Raw genomic sequence first — 16,764 nt, 5'->3', positions numbered from 1 at the left:
CCTGAGCAGATCAGAAGGAAAACAAGCTGTTTGAAAGACCATTTCCCACAACTACTCCATTTTGCCTTCAAATGATATTTCAAAACAACTATTTTAAGACAACTGTGTCTCAATGGAAGCAGAACTTTTTGGGGGCAGATCTTTCTTGTTAACCAACCCAAAACTGACCGCTACAAAACTGCCTCCAGATTTTCAGCAGAGGACATTGCCCTAATGGGAAACACACAACACTAGAGAACACTTTGCCTCTTAAAATGCACAGAGTACAAATTCAAACCTCTGAAACCATGGAAAAACACTTATTTTAATTATTTATTATTCATGTAACTGCATTTTACATGGAAATCTTAAAGTGTATTTTAAAGGGTACACAGAGTCCATCTGTAAAAGATCCAGTAGCAAACAAGGAATAAAAACCAGCATGTGCACTCATGTTTACTTGAGTAGGATTTCTTACAAGCAAGATAATGCAGATCTACTTAAACATTTGTTTTGCTCCAAATGAAACAACTTCATCTGAGCGTTATTAAGTGCTCCACACTTATTAAGTTAGTACCAGAAATCTGACTTAGGTGTACAATATATCTCTGGAATTAAGCCAGTGCTTCTTTTGGGAAGACACAGAAGTCAATAATCAATGAATAACTGTGTATAATAACAGCCACAGGAAATATAAAGATTTGAATATGTTATATATACACAAAATAATAAGATGCATAATTTTAAATAAGCTATCATTTGGAACATTTTAATTTTACATCCTTTTCCGCTTTAACTGTAGTCTTACAGCTTTTTAATATGCACAGAGGAGATATCCTGTCCCCACTCATGGTAATAGATATAAAATCATTTCAAGATCACAAAAAAGAAGAAAGAAAAAAGAAGCAAAAAATAACTTATCTCCATCATACTTCACAAAAGCCATTGGAAATTATGTACAAACACCTTGCTGCAAGAGAAAGTATGTATCAGATGGGATAAGTCATCTGATACTGATATCATCAACTTAGCATGTCTTAACCAGTTAAGTAGAAAATACTCAACCATTTTGCTGTGTCTCTCTCACTGACATTTAAACCTAGATGCTTTACTTCACATCTGAGGCAAACAAAGACTAGATGTGCTCAGTTACTGCAGCTGAGCTGCAGCACAGGAAAAAGTGTTATTTATCTGTGAAATACAGCAACCTAAGAGCGAGCTGCCACAGGGAGTCCACACTGCTCCTCTGGCCACAGCCACCTTCCATTCAACTCTTCCCTGTGCTCATCCGAGTCCACAGAGAGTCACTCCAGAGAAGTAAACCAAGACTCTTTACCAGAATGTTTTCTGTGCTTTTGCTCACTGCTTCAGCTCACCAACCAGCCATGGAAAGGGAGCAGGGGGTGGGCTAGGACTCACTGCAGGGACAAGGAGGCAAGGAATGCACAACTTCCACTGGCAGCTAGCCATAAACTCAGCTGAATTGTATCATCAAGCTGCACCCTTACTCACTTGATGAACCCAGCCTAGAGTTAAGAGTCGCTTCCAATTTATCTCCTAACCCATTTCAAGGCAATTGGTTTTCGGCTCAGTAGCCCTACACGAAGCAGGAGGCTTCATCTGTCACCTGTGTGCCTGAGCCCCTTCACAGAAAAGGCTGCAGGTTTAGGAGAAGCACTGCTGGAACTTGCAGTAGATCTTCCTTAAGTGCAAAATCTGTGCCAGTGATCAATAATTAACAGACTTCCACCCTGACCTGTCAAAGGCTAGAGACAAACCAGACATATATGTTGTACTCAGTCCTTTTTGACTGGAAATACTAAAACCATAAATAATCCTCATATATAATTCTGACATAACGTAATTACCTTCAGATGGATGAGCATCGTTTCTGGGAAGCTTAGGGGAAAGAGGAGCAGTGTATGATGGAGAGTCCTGAGAGTATCGTTTAGCACTCCTGTTTTCAGGTATTTCTTCTTTGGCTGTGAAGAGGAGAAGTCACTGCCTATTATTCTAGCATAAAGCTGCTCATGGGCAAAGTCCAGAGACAGAAGCAAAGACAGACATCAGCCATTCACCAGGTTAGAGTCCCATTTCTTGTGTCACACAGACTCAGTCACTTCAACACAAAATTTCAAAGTTGAATTACCTTGACCCTGTCTACTTTCCTGAATAGCTAAAACTAAGAACTTTCATATGATAGCTAGAATTATAAACAAAATTTCTCCATTGGAAAGAGGAAAAAAAAATTTTCTACAGCAGCACCCAGAACAGACTCAGCTATCAAACAGTTGTGAGGAAGCTTCATTCCCAGTATAAAACTCCTGGAATTGTCTTGACAACAAGGCTATCTCAGCTGTCACTCCTGGTGACTCGTGACCTGGGACTTGTAACACCAGGTCCTACGAACAACCTGTCGGAAGATCTTGGGCAAGTAATTTCATCTCCCCTTCGCTCTATGTTCCTGGTGCAGCAAAAGTATTGGACTCATAAAAAATTTCACAACCAGCCAATTTCCCAAGTCTTTCTACTAGATAACTGGACTGTACATAGTAGAATGCAAAACTTTTCAGGCCACCCCTAAATGAGGTGAAAAGAGAAAGAAAAGACCTTTTACTTGTGTTGGATGGGTTAGACTGAATTCCCTTTCAGGGCAAGTCCTTTCTCACAGACAGCAAGCATCTTTTGGTAAGTTTAATTTATGAGCTGAGCATAAATTTAACAGATGAAATGTGAAGTTTTGAACTTGTCTTTTTAGTGGTATCACAGTGGTAAAGTACATATATTTTCTGGCTTGCCTACAGGGAGAAGTTTACTGAACAAAATTATTTCTGCACATGTGGTATGACCTATCCATTACTGTCAAAGCACTTCCACACTGGAACCAATTCACTAAGAACTGAAGTGTATTAATTTCAAGCAATTCACATCACAGAAAGACAGACTAAAAAGTTGCATTTCATAAAGCCGCCACATTTCTCAAAAATATCAGCACTTGAAAATAACAAGTGATTAACAGTACCTGGCTTATTCCTATCGTATTCCATAGGACTATGTGCACATCCCATGTAAGGGCTGAAAGGCTGGCTACTGAAGAGATTATCACACTGCAGACTGTGGCAGACTTTCTCCAAGAAGCGTAGGACAAACGATGCACTGTTTACAGAAGGAAGATTGATGGCATGCTTTTCCCCATCAAAGGAAGCTGTGAATAAGAAGAGTATGTCAAACACACCCAAGCATACTATCATGAAGTATAGTAAAATACCATCATTAACTTACAGGAGAAGACATCCAGACTTGATTTAAACCATATAAGACATGAGATGAGTAAATAATCATTCTGATAGTTTAAAAACTTTATATCCAAAAGACTGACTTTACCTTCCATTGGATCCATGTCAGTTTAAATTTGCTCTATAGGAACTTGTTTTAATAAAATAATTTTGGATTCACACCAGTATAACAAAACTTAAAACTACTCCCTCACCACCAAAACTTTATGTGGAATTTCCATTGCTTATAAAGCAGCAAACTCTCCACCACCTATTTGCAGGAGATAGAACAAAAAAGACCCTTTACAATACTTGCTAAAAAAAACCAAACAAACGCCCCCCCCCATCAACAAAAAGCCCAAACAGTTATTTAAAAAAAAAAAAAAAAAACCAAACCTGAAGAAACAAAACAAACAATTTTAGGGATTTTTTTTCTCAGTTTCTAACTGAATGGAGAGTACTTGTGGTAAGGTGCTGGCATCCATTACCATTGAAATTCTGACTCAGAAACTGTTTTGCCATTTGCTATTTTATCACTAGAGAAATCTATCCTGCTGTCAACACTACAATGGTCAAGCTCCCATTTATTTCAACAGGAGTTAGGTGGCAGAGATACCACAGCAGCCACAAATGGATCTGTTGTCTTTTAAACTGAGTGATTACAAAGAGCCTGGACATGTGCCTATGTCTTTTCCTTGTTGACCTCTTTCCTTGCCTCTCAAACAGTGTGGCAGCTGAGGATATTTTTCTTTTTTGTGAAAATTAGTAAGGTTTGGAAAAGATTCAATACTACAGATACCTGGATAAATAATTACCATTACATCAGCTGAAACTTTTAGTTACTTGTGATTAGAAAGACTTTAGAACAAAGCAGGAACAAACTTGTAACTTAAGCTTAGGGCTGAAAAGAAGTGGCATGAACACGAGGTTTATGCATCAATTTGTCTTTTTGGTTTTCAGCCTGTCATGCAGCTTTCTGTTAACTTATGTTGTTAACATAAGTTTTCAAATGATAAGCAGAGCTTTAAAGGATCACATTTTGTTGGTAGCAGATGCTAAAAAAAAAAAAAAAAAACCAGCCAGAAATGACAAGAAAGCCTTTATTCACAGATCTGAATTAAGGAATATTTCCATATTGTGTTACAAAAGAGACAGATAATATACACAAAACCAAAGAAAATGCCTAAGTTGAGCATATTTTAGGCTTCCTTAGGAAATCTGAAGTGTCAATTACTTACACTGTTGATGTAAGGAAGTTTCTGATTAGAGTTAATGTGAGTTAACCAGCCAGCATCAACAACAGTGTGCTGCCTCTCCCATCTGCTTTCAAGACAGACTGACCAGTGCAAGGGCTTGAAGTTTAAGAGTCCAAAGTGTTTAAGGACCAAAGTGCTTCCATGGTCTATTAGGTTTTTTCCAGGCTCCAATGTCCAAATGAAATGCTAATGATTAACAGTCCCACATGTGGCTCAGACACAAGGTCCTCTACATCCTGTTTGGGGAAGGGGTCTCCAAAGGCAAATTTTTGCTTGGAACTCAACCAGTTCTGGAGAGCAAATGGGCTGTGAGACCTAGCATAGCCTGACCTCCTGACAAATTTACTGCAAGGTAGTAGTCAGCTACAGCAGAAATTTAAAATGCTTTATAATAGCCTTATGGATCTTCCTATATGGCCTTTGAGGAAATGACTTACTCTATACCCCTTAATTTCTCATTTAGAAAAGCCATTGAAAAGAACAATGTTATTTAAGAATTGTCAGGAGGATAAAGCAAGAAACAGCTGAGGTGTTGTGACTGCCCCAGCAAAACATTCCATGAGAAAAATCCACAAATAAAGATTCAGTGCAAACACAGCTCCCCTGTGTTAACACCTGAGAGCAACCATACAAACTCCAGCCAATCCATAGGCTCAGCTGTCTACTCTGCTTGGGAACAGCATAAGCATCTTCCCAGATAAATGCTAGGGGAAAAAAAAAAAAGTAGTACCTCCAAGGTGCCATAACATCAACCTTTAACGATATATGAACAGGGACTGGAGCTTGCATGTGCAACCCCAGCCCTCAGGATGAAGAGTCATACTCATTTCTTCACTTTCCATTCTTTAAGTATGTTTTACATACCAGGTTCAAACTGGGAGAAAGACTGAGAACTAAACTATGAGAGAAATGTATTTTTCTGATAGTGACAAAACTCACCCAAGAGTCTGATTTTAATTCTCTGCTTGAGAAAATTTATCTGAGCCTCAATCTATTTCATCCCACCAAACACCACAGTCTCTGTGCTACAAGGAGAAAAAAGGGGCTGGCACCACCACCACTAGTGAGCTTGCTAATCAGGCCTTTAATTTCCTTTCAGTTATATTTTACTGAATTGAAACCTTATCCATTAAGCAAAAATAAAATGGTTTGTGCCTTTGTTTGAGAAAGAAAAGATGGAAAAATCCTAAATTTAATTTTATTCAAAACAATTATTTTCTTTGGCAGCTGAACCAAAAGAACCCACTAAATATTCCATGTATTCTAGTGAAATTATTTTATCCATGTCTTCATCAGCACACAGTTTCCTCCTATGGCAGGTATAATACTTTCTGTAAAAGCATCAGTTCACAAAAGACTTGGATTTCTTTGCCTATTCTCTGCCACAACATTTTTTTTTCTTGACAGTCTAAAAAAAATCCAAACAAAACCTGAACAAGCCACCTCCCAAACCCACTTTAAAACAAGAAGGCTACAAGAAAATTTAATTCTGTAATTCCTTATTTTATTCTCTTGTTGCTTCCCTCTTTTTCCTTACTATTCACGTGCACAGCTAGATGTAATGTGCTACATTAATCTAAGTCATATTTTATGCTTCACAAGATTTATCACATACAAATTTTTGATAAAATGACAGGGAGTGTTTGCTCAGCCACTTTTCAGCTACCTGTTTGACAAGCCAAGGAGAAGCAAGAGCTCAAGAACACTAGAAACCCACTGGGACCTCGTGGCTCACTATCAGCAGGACCAGGACACTGCTTCTGGAGCAGCCCACATCGCCAGGTTCCTCAACTCCAGAATACAGGCCTTGGGGTGCAGCCAGGTGCAGAACAGTAATTCCTTTATTGCACAGAATTTTTGAACACAAACAAGCCACAGCTACATAAGGAATCTTAAATTTCTCTCTCCTGTTTGAAGTTATTATTTTCAATTACTCAGTCACAGCCCAGAGATGCCACTGGCCTGTGATTTAGCCCTTCATGATAAACAGTCACAAACAGAATACTGGCAATGAACATCTCAGTGAATTTTGCTCTAGAAAACTGACTTACCTGAAATACAAGCAAGGCATTAATAATATACCAAATGTTCATATATATTGTAAAAATAAAGCAGTACCAGTTTCAAAACCACATATATACGATGCCATTACACAGCAGAGAAGCAGCATCCATTTTGTGCACAAACTCAGGGGGATGCCTAAGCAAGGCTTACTGTAGTTCTGCCATACCCAGGTTGGGGTGTTGCTTTTTAAATGCAGTTAGCAACATCTTTATGCATACTTAATTGAACCTCTATTCCAGTAATCATCTTTCACATCTGGTGTTAATGTAAAGAGATTAAAGTAATGCCAAGTCTTTTACTGCCACTGATGGAATTACGAATTGATGTGCTCACTGTTACATATAGAGTATTTCCTAGCCTAGAAGGAAAAAAATGTCAAGCAGCAGCTATTCAGATTGAGACACAGAGATAATTTATCTACAGACCTGCCACCAATGTCTAGTAGAAATAAATCCATTCCATAGTAGGTGACATAGGTGGAAGAGCAGTGAACTAAGATACTGCTGCAGTTCTGGGGAATGGGGTAAGGGAAGCAGCAGCAACATCAACATGTGGAATCACTTGCCTGGAAGCTAAACAGATTAGTTTGAGACTTGTCACCCACTTGGTTAATGCTTTAAGAACAAAAACACCATGCATGGATAAGATTATGCGAATGACTTGAATATTTCACTTGTAGTGAGTTTATTTGACAAATGTTTGGCTACAGCTGCTAAATGAGGTGTACAAGCTCTACTTAGTGTAAGAAACTAACTGCATTGTGCATTTGTTTTAAACACTACTATTGCTAAATTTTAATTTAAAGAATTGTTCAAATCACTCTGGACTCAGAGTAAGATAAATCATATATCATCAATGTTCACACCTGCATTTACACAGCTACGAAAGTGATACAAATTCATCGCAGCTACTTCAGTTCTTCTGCTCTACCTCAAGTCCACCAAGTAAAGAAACAAAAGAAACAGAGCATCTTCACATACCAGTTATCATTTCCCCTCCATGATGGCCAGATTTCAGAAATCCAAAGACTGTTTTGGCTTGATAGGCACAATCCACACAAGCCTGTACAGCCTGCTGAAGCACCACATTGACAGGACCTGGTCCAAAATGGTCTGGAAGCTGCTGAACCTTCTTCTTATCCAGGTGAGGCCCAGAATTTCCATGTTTGTTCACATAAACACACACTGAAAAGGTACAAGCCATATTTACTGCCAAGGAACCAAGACATGTTTCCAAGTTAGAACTGCAAAACTGCCATTTTAGTTTTAATCCTGCAGAAAAGATACACTGGTCAACTCAAGAAGCTGAGCATGCACACATACTTTCAGAGCATGCAGAAAGTGCTCTTCTGCCAAGGTTCTCCTGCCTGAATCCTAAACTCACTTTTTTTCTGCTTTCTGAAGCCCTCTTCTACCTCACTAATGTAACAAAGCTGACATGATCTGTGCTTGTGTTTTGACTAATCTCTGCTCATACACTAGTTCCAACAAAGTACAAATTACTGTCAGGTACTCTAAACTACTAAGTCACAATTCTACAAAGCTGGCCTTACCAAGTTACTGCCTAAACTTTTTCCTATTTGAGAAGCTGCAACAAAGAGAACCCTATGTTATATACCTGCCACTGATGCTCATTCTGAAGCACCCATATGGCACTAACATATTCATCACACAGATCATGACACACAGAGCAGCTACTGTAGGCCTGTGGCTTCAGAAGACCCGAACCCCTCACACAGGATTTCCACACTGCAATGTGGTCTTGTCTGCTAAATAAACACTTCTTTACAAACACCGTAAGGTGGTTTAAAGTTTAGCACAAAAGAATCATATAGGACTTTGGTAACTACTTTTTAAAGAGACAATGTGAAAGTGTCTTCCATAACAAATGCCAAGGCAGAAAACCACGGGAAACGTGTAATTGATGATTTTTTTTTTCTTGTTCATCCTGGCTGCCACATGACCAAGAATGCACCCAAGACATTATTACAGCTTAATGAAAAAATGTGCCTCTGTGGTGATTAAGCAATCTAAACATTCTATTACACAAAAGACTGACATATTTTCTGACCTGTAGTTTTATTTGGGTTTAGATAAAAACCCTGAACCTTTAAATATGAAGTATTTCTACAAGATTTTAATGATGTAATGTCTGTGCATATCTGTTTACTCTCTGATGTCTGCAAATTGAAGGAAACTTATTTGTACAAATGATCAAAGCTACAAATCAACAATAATAGTATGGCATTTTCTGTCTGGGCTCAACAACAACTGCCTTGCAAAACATTTAATTTCCAAGGAAAAAGGTACATGTTTTCCCCTTGTCCATGACTGAAACTGGGCATGGGAAGAGCCTGACAACTTCTGTTGTAAAAACAGGTTTTAAATGTAAAAAAGCACCCCGAGCAAAATTACTGTAATTTATGGAGCTTTCAGAAAGTTCTGAGATTTCAGCTGACAATATACGATTGTTTCACTACAGGGTTACGCGTTCCTCAATGGGTTAGTTCATTTACTAGCTTATTTCTTTTCTGCCAACCATTTTCAAGACACATTTCATTATATTTAGGGGGAAAAAAAAAAGCAAATGTGAGGAAAGAGGAATATATCCCCTCTGATTGCCTTTACTGGGTTTTAAGAGTTGTTTTTCATATAAGGCTATATAAAGATAAAATCTCCATTTTTTTATATTACAGTACAGCTTGCATGATATCAGAATATTACATGGGCTTTTAGCTACATCTATTCCCATTTCATACATTAAGGACTGGGACAGACATAAAAGAACTGTACAGTTTCCTTCTTCACACAGGAACAAACTGCCAGGTCTAGCAGATCTATCAAAAGTCCCTGTGCCCCAGAACTTATTGCTATAATGCGGGCATCAAAATACTAGTTCTGAAAAGTAACTCTGGCTCCTACAAATATCTTTAAAAAATAAGGCATTTGAATAATGATTTACAGTAATAAGTTTGCAGCACATTCTCCATAAAATGAAACTGCTTGACATGGAAGCCATTTCACACACTTTTTTTGCTTTGTCTTTTACCTGTGGATATAACTGCTGTAGTTGCACCAGACAAACTGGTTCCATCTTTAAGTATCTGCATAGTGCCATTGTCCCCCTCAGGAGACGACTGAGGAGAAGGAGATGTAGGAGCCAGTTGCTCTGGCAAGACTTTTTTCTGTTAAGAGAAATAAAAACAGAGTCAAATGTTTAATGTTTTTATAGGAGTCTGCACAACCTTTCTGCTATCAGTTACCACCTTAACAAATGTGTGTGGTTCCTTACTAGAAAAGCACCACACACAGCAGAGAAGGGAAAGTTCAGGAAAGGAAGACCAGAAACTGTCAGTTTGCAGTTACAGCTACTTTAGTAATGCAGTGGAAGACAAATGACTTACAAAAGAACCCACCTTTACCTAAAAAGTGGGAAAAGAAAGAGCTTTATATACTAATTCATGACTCTTCTAAAAATCTTAGGAAGAGGTGTTTTGGATTATTTTCCTGTTCATGCCCTTCCATCTAGGTTTATCACAACTCAAATAAGTTAGTTGGGCTGTGTATGGATAGCCATAAAAAACCTAAGTCACATCTAGGTGTCAGCATTACAGTGCACCTGTATTTTCCCTCAGCCTGTTTCAAAGGAGTTGAAATTCCCAAGTAACCACTCCCGGGAATTTTCAGGTGCTTCATGCAAGGTATCAAACAAGCCTGTAGTTACAATCCAGTCATGCTGGTTGCCAAAACCTTTTGTTTTCCCAAAGCAAACTTATTTGCAGCTTATCATATGACAGATAACCAGAGTTCAGACCACAGCGATTTAGAAATTGGTCCACGTGCATTACCTTCTCCACCTGAGGAAAAGAGAATTTTGTTGTAATTTGGTTTGGACTGGGGTTTAGAAAAGAGATGTGGACATGGAAGACATTTCACAGAATCACAGAATATGCTGAGCTGGAAGGGATGCACAAGGATCATGGAGTCCAGCTCCTGGCCCTGCACCAGACATCCCTAAGAGCCACACCATGTGGCTGAGAGCATTGTCCAAACACTTCTCAAGCTCTGTCAGACTTGATGCTGTGATCACTTCCCTGGCGAGCCTGTTCCAGTGCTTCACCTCTGGGTGAAGAATCTTTTCCTGATACCCAACCTAAACCTTCTCTGACACAACTTCAGGCCATTCCCTTGGGTCCTGTCACTGGTCACCAGAGATCAGTGATGTGTTTTGACATACTATGAAAATACACCAAAATAAAAGAAATAATAAATTGGAGTTCATCACTTTTCCCTTCACCACTTGTTCTTTGCATGAGAACAGATTACATTCTGACTCTTTTACCTAGCAAAAATTAGGAATATAAGAGATTACCCAAGGTCTGGACACTGCTGAATGCAGCAAAGACTTGTGGTCATGTGGTAAGGATTTACTGTTAAAACTGACATATAGTGAAATAAAAATTCAGCCAACTTGCTAAGGAAGGCTAAGCCCTCTTCCATTTAGCAGTATTTATCCTTTACACTTTTAGAAGCAGCCTATTTTCCAAGTAATGTATTGAAAACCATGTAGAAAGGAATCTGAATATATACCTTCCTAAAAGAAGCAGTGCTTGACTTCTTCACAACACCTAGAAAGAAAAAATTAACTTTCTTCTGAAATCCAGGGCACTTTAAAGAAAAATTCTGTGCCACTTACAGTTTGAAGAATATACATATGGCTGGAGAAAGTACTTGACAATATGGCACTGTGTGGGATCACCATGAACATAAGGAATAGACTGCCAAGGCTTGGCACTGCATTGTGAATGAGATGAGGTGGCACAGGTTAGACACAGAACCAAGCAGTGATGTATTACTTGTCAGGAATTGCTCATTTATCTTAACACTGGGTGACAGAAAGGTCTCCATCCTTAATATAGAGAACAAAAATGCACTTGGGAAGATTGAGCTTTTGATCTGAAGTCCAACATTCCTGAAGGCCCCCTGTAGCCGGGATTCTTGCGGTGGGGAGGGCAATTTTCTCTCACAACACTGACATAAATGGGTGGTTAAGGGAAAATATGAGGAAATGGGGAAAAATGTAGGCATGAAAACAAAATACAAACACTAAACTAAGAGGAACCATCCATTTTCCACACCAATGCACACACATGGTGAGACTAGCCGGCTGCTTCCTACCTTCTCCCTCAGAAGGGAATATAGCACGTTATGCTGGCTCAGCTGAGGCTCTCATTTGCAACCCCACAGTGACTGGCAGCCAGCTGCAAGCTCAGAGCCATGTTGTTTCACGAGACAGGCCACATTTCCAGCAGGGCTGGGCACAGTGTAAGGAATGTACTTAGATTGTCCAGCAGGTCTGGCTGTGGCTGGCTGGCCCCTGCCATCTGGGTGTCTGCCTGCAGAGAGCAGGGCTCACAGCTTGTACCACCAGGACAACTTCACCAGCTTCACCCTCACGCTTAAAAACTTTTTGTGGGGTTGAATTTAGGGCTGGTACCCACACTCAGACCAAGGGGTTTCCTCAAGAAATGCTGAAAGGAATTCTTTCCACTGTTATGTAAAGTGTACTTTTAAAATATACTGAAAGAGACGTACAGAGGTTTCTTCTTTATTACGAAAGAGTAAAAACATACAGTGCAAGCTGTGAGAAACAAACGAAAAACAAAATCCAACATGCATCTCATACTTACAGAGCTTAGAAAAAATTTTAAATAAAGGAGAAAAATTATGCAACAGCTCAACATTTCTAGCTGTATAATAAAAGTTAATATCTACACAATGATAAACATTGCAGCATAACAAACCTGAAGGGGCAAAGAAATTCAAACAACTCTGTAGAGAAACAGGCATAGACCAGTGTCCCTAAATACATCACATAGCCACCACACTTGAAGCACAATTATTTAGTGCAAAATTTGGAGGGGTGGGTTTTTTTTGATCAGTCTTTGGGGTGGGTGGAAAAAAACCAGCACTTTCAAGCCTCTAGGCACCCACCACTTGCATATTTGTATATGTACTGCGAGGTGTACAGGCTGTACAGCTGTACTTCATGTCAGACACACCCTGTCTGTGCAGAACTCCCACAAAGCCCCATTTCCTCTCTTTACCCTTATGCTAGCAGGTGTAATAGTCCAAAGAAAAGTTTGCACATATGTATAACATCTTCGCAATTTAACCACTTACCAAAGCAACAACAGCCTTCTGTGAATTCTCAAAAGGAGCTAATTTTTCAAGTTTTTAATGCTAAAGTTAATGAAGTAAAAATTCCAAATTAGATCTATCAACCTAGATTTTGCAAAAACTAACTCTCTGTTGCCTGGTCTCACAAAGGAAATCAGGAGTGCACAGAGGTACCTCAGATTTGCTGCCTCAGGACAGGGAAGGTCAGCAGTAACACCCATTCCCCAGAAAGTCCCCCCAAGCACCTCACACAAACCAGGTGTCAAATGTAGTGCTCCAAGCAGACACTTTCAGACACCCAGGGCCCAGAAGCCTCTTTTAATGGCAAGGTGCCTCCAACTACTGTTTCAAAATATAGATAAAACTTCTCAATTTCTTTTTAATGAGAGATAGAGGGCAAAATTCTTACATGCAAGTGCACATCCTGCCACACCTGAGTAAGACCTTAAGATATGACAGTCCTGTGTTCAATGCTGTCCTTTAAAGCCCCCTCCAGAGTTATGAGGAACACCCCACCCACCAGCTAACCCTGGATAGGAGCACCTTTCTCCTCTTTAATCTGTGTTGCTGTGCATTTTTATACACCAAGTAAGAGAGAAACAAAACTGAAGACCAATTCCATCTGTGGCCTACCAGTTTGGATGTCTGACTGGAAGAGGCAGGCAGCAGAGAAGAGTGCTCAGCTTTCAATTTATGGTCCCCAAAATAATTTATCTTGTGATCATCATTTCCACGAAGTGCTGCTTCCAGTTTCATACTAGAGCTTCTGGCTATGCTCTAATAATGTTATTTCACGAGCACTTTACACTGATCAGCATGATCACTGAAGGGACAATTCCCACCTTGCCATTACTCCACCTCTTCCCATGCATCACTAGCAACAGATCCCACAGCCCACACTCATACAGACTGGAGGAGAAAAGCCCCCAACCTTCTACTTTTTGATTCTTGTGGAGAAGAAAGGGGAATGAACACAAAAAAAAAAAAACCCAAAAAACGCCAGAAAAAAGCACTGCCGCCCACCTCCTCACTAGGGCTAATGCAAAGGAGGAAGGGCACAAGGACAGACACAAATTGCCTGAGGAAAGACACTGCAGGATTGCTACTCCTCCTGAACAGCCTGCTGTGCATGAGCGAGCCTCAGAAAATAGACTGTACTTCCATGGCAATCCAAACTGCCCTAAGTCTGCCCTGCTGTGATCCTATTCTTCCTTGCAGCAGCTGTAGCATTTGTGCTTTTTTGGGGTGGAGCACACAAAGAAGGAAGTAAGAGGGATGGTTGCCGTGCCAGTTGTCTACCAGTTAAGCTCCCTGAACTGGCTCACTCTGAGACTGTTCATCCACCAATGTTGGTGTCAGTGGCAGCGGGAAGGGGGGACAGCAGTGCCAATGTGTACCTGACTGAACAGTTCCACCAGAGCTGAAGCTGGAGGCAGCTGCCAACACTCCAGGTCTGATTCAGCTTGGCGGAGACAAAGGCAGAAAGGATCATGCCTTTCAGACCAGGGCAGAATTAGGCCCACACCTAGAGAAAAAGAAGCTTCCTGCTTCATGCTAGTAGCACCTCCATATTAGGAGGTATCCATGAGATTCATTTGGCAAATCCAGCTGTATGCTTAAGATGCCTAAATTAGCAATAAAGCCCTCACTGTTTTTAATTCTTTGTTTCTAAACCTGAAAAAAAACCCAAAAAACCACAAGCTATGTATATGGTTCAGTAACAAACTAACCCAAACTAAGAAGCTTAAAGGCTTCCCTGGCTCTCTGTTTCAGAATAGCATTTTTCAACACCAATTACTCACCCATAAATAAAACAGTAATCTTGTTTGGGAATAAAATAATCCACAGGATCTTACACTAAAATATTCCAGAAGAGCTATTCTAAATTTTTTCTTGCAATCAGTTGCTGAAAACAGTAAAGCCCTGAAGGCTGAAGAGAGAAAATTAAGTAATAATAATAATAAAAAAATCTCACTACAAAATTTTGCAATACAAAGTAAAGTAGTAGATAAGGACTAACCTTTTTTCCAGGTTTTAAACTTTTTTTCCTTGTTTTAAGATTTTCAGTATGAGAGGTGCTTTTTGTCAGGGGAATATTTTTAGGAGACCTGCCCTTCTTGGGAACTGCAGACTGTCCAGGGGGTTTGCCCCGACCTGGTTTCCTGCCCCGCTGCGCCGGTACTGGAGCAGATTTCTGTGGAGACTGCATTGAACGCCGGGTCACTTTGGAAGGGGAAGATTGGATTTTTGCACTGCTCTTTGTAATGGAAACTGAGGAAAAACAAAAACAAAAGGGAAGGGAGGGAAAACCTCAAAATGAACAATGGAAAGCAACTTTTCTAACAAAGGCTTAAAAAAATAAAAGTGTACTGCACAATTTACATTGTAAAATGAATATATTTTTTACTTTGAACTTAAGTGATTGGCATGAAACTATAGAACTTCATTGAAGCCAAAGAGAGAACTCTTTGTACCCATTCTTTTAGAGGGACTTTCCTAAGATAAAAACATTCAAATAAAAATTGGGGAAAAAACCCAAGAATTAATCCACTCACCTTATAAATGCTTCCCATAATTTAATTACAATATTTATAAACTGCCATTCATCAAGAAGGCCTTCAAAAATACTACACAAATTATACAGCCTATAATACATCTCTTTTCCTCTAAGAGCAGTTTCCACAATTTCAAGACATGCAAACTTACTTCTAGGGAGCTATAAAACAACTCAGAGAAGCAAAGAAAATCATCCCAGTGACAAGGAGAAACTGATGAAAGGCAAAATGTCATTAATGAGTATTTGTCTGAGATGCTGGTTTAGAAAGTTAAGGTCACATAACCATACCCAGATTTTTCTACCTGGTGCCATTTCGAAGAAGGTATTCCAAAAATCAAACATGAAGTATCATTTTTATTCATTCTTAACACTGAAGTGATTTTCTCCCATGAGATGGGTTAATCTCCCATTCCAATCCAATATAGGATCCCAACAGATATCCACTTGGATATGTTCCAATATGCATATGATGTGACTGTATTATAATCTGGTGTGAGGCTCTAAGATGTAACCAGATTTCATTAAATTAAACTTCCTAGTGCACAGGTCTTTTCCACCCAACTTGCCCTTCTCTGAAATAATGATGGTTTAATTTTAACAATTCCCTTCCAATGGACAGATTAGAACACCAAAAGGATGCCAAACAGAACATAAGGACATATCCCCAATGAAAAGATGTACTGCACCATGCTACAGCAGCACCTGTGGCCAACAAAAAGCAAATACTAATTCCCAAAGGCAAACAAATACTCCATTCTGTTGGCCCAGACCACTGGCAGGCAGACAGATGCATAAGCTGCAGGACAGGTAAAAAAAAGGAAATTTTTTTACATCAAACCACCTTTGTTGAGAGGTACGGGAAAGAAACACAACATATTTGAAATAATTTGAAACCTTTACACTAAAATTAGACAGCTTTCTAGTGTCACACTGCCCCTATCACAGCCTTTTGCATCTTGCTGATTGTGAAACTCATGTGATTCACCCCAACCTTAAATACCATGAACTTAATGTGATATAACTTAGAAGTATTGCAAGTTAGAGTTCAAGCAGGCTTTGACTGTGTCGGTCACCAGTGCCTGATTCAAAGCACTAATTCATGCTGCATGAAAAGGAGCATGAAATGGGGGGCTGTTAATTCTAGATTTTTGTGAATTTTGAATATTTCTTCCCTGAAATATTAGTATGTTGAAGCTTTCTGGTAAACAAGTAAAACAAAAAATAAAACACAAAGATACTTTTAAAATGAGAAACTGAGAAAATAACATATTCAAAGATTGAGTAACAGTTTCAATGCCTAGCTCTGTGAATCATATTCAACTTAACAGTCCAGCACCTTGCTTTACAACTGTTCCTTTAACTCTGTATCTTTATTCAGGAGTTAACTGTTATTAAGTATTTGCAATAGAAAATGTCACTGTAAGATGAAATACACACTGTACACAGACCTCTTA

General features: G+C 39.3%; 1 protein-coding gene across 7 annotated transcripts in view; it reads right to left on the bottom strand.

Annotated features, from left to right (window-relative positions):
• Positions 1–16,764, bottom strand: part of SCML2 (Scm polycomb group protein like 2) — a 71,993-nt gene that overhangs the window by 8,603 nt on the left and 46,626 nt on the right. For 6 of the 7 annotated variants that reach the window (XM_042037129.1, XM_042037092.1, XM_042037071.1 and 3 more), the window contains 5 exons: positions 14,774–15,024; positions 9,623–9,758; positions 7,555–7,758; positions 3,002–3,184; positions 1,848–1,961 (listed from right to left, as the gene is read on the bottom strand). In XM_042037129.1, coding sequence (XP_041893063.1) covers positions 1,848–1,961; positions 3,002–3,184; positions 7,555–7,758; positions 9,623–9,758; positions 14,774–15,024 — 888 coding nt within the window. Of the gene's footprint in view, positions 1–280; positions 1,746–1,847; positions 1,962–3,001; positions 3,185–7,554; positions 7,759–9,622; positions 9,759–14,773; positions 15,025–16,764 lie in introns of those variants that run through there. The other variant, XM_042037121.1, reaches the window with a different exon arrangement.

This window comes from Corvus kubaryi, unplaced genomic scaffold, assembly GCF_017639235.1.
Source record: "Corvus kubaryi isolate FWS band 111438036 unplaced genomic scaffold, C.kubaryi_AGA036_p1.0 133, whole genome shotgun sequence".
NCBI lineage: Eukaryota > Metazoa > Chordata > Aves > Passeriformes > Corvidae > Corvus > Corvus kubaryi.
Note: the sequence above shows the minus strand (reverse complement) of the source record. Positions and strands in the feature narration are given on the sequence as shown.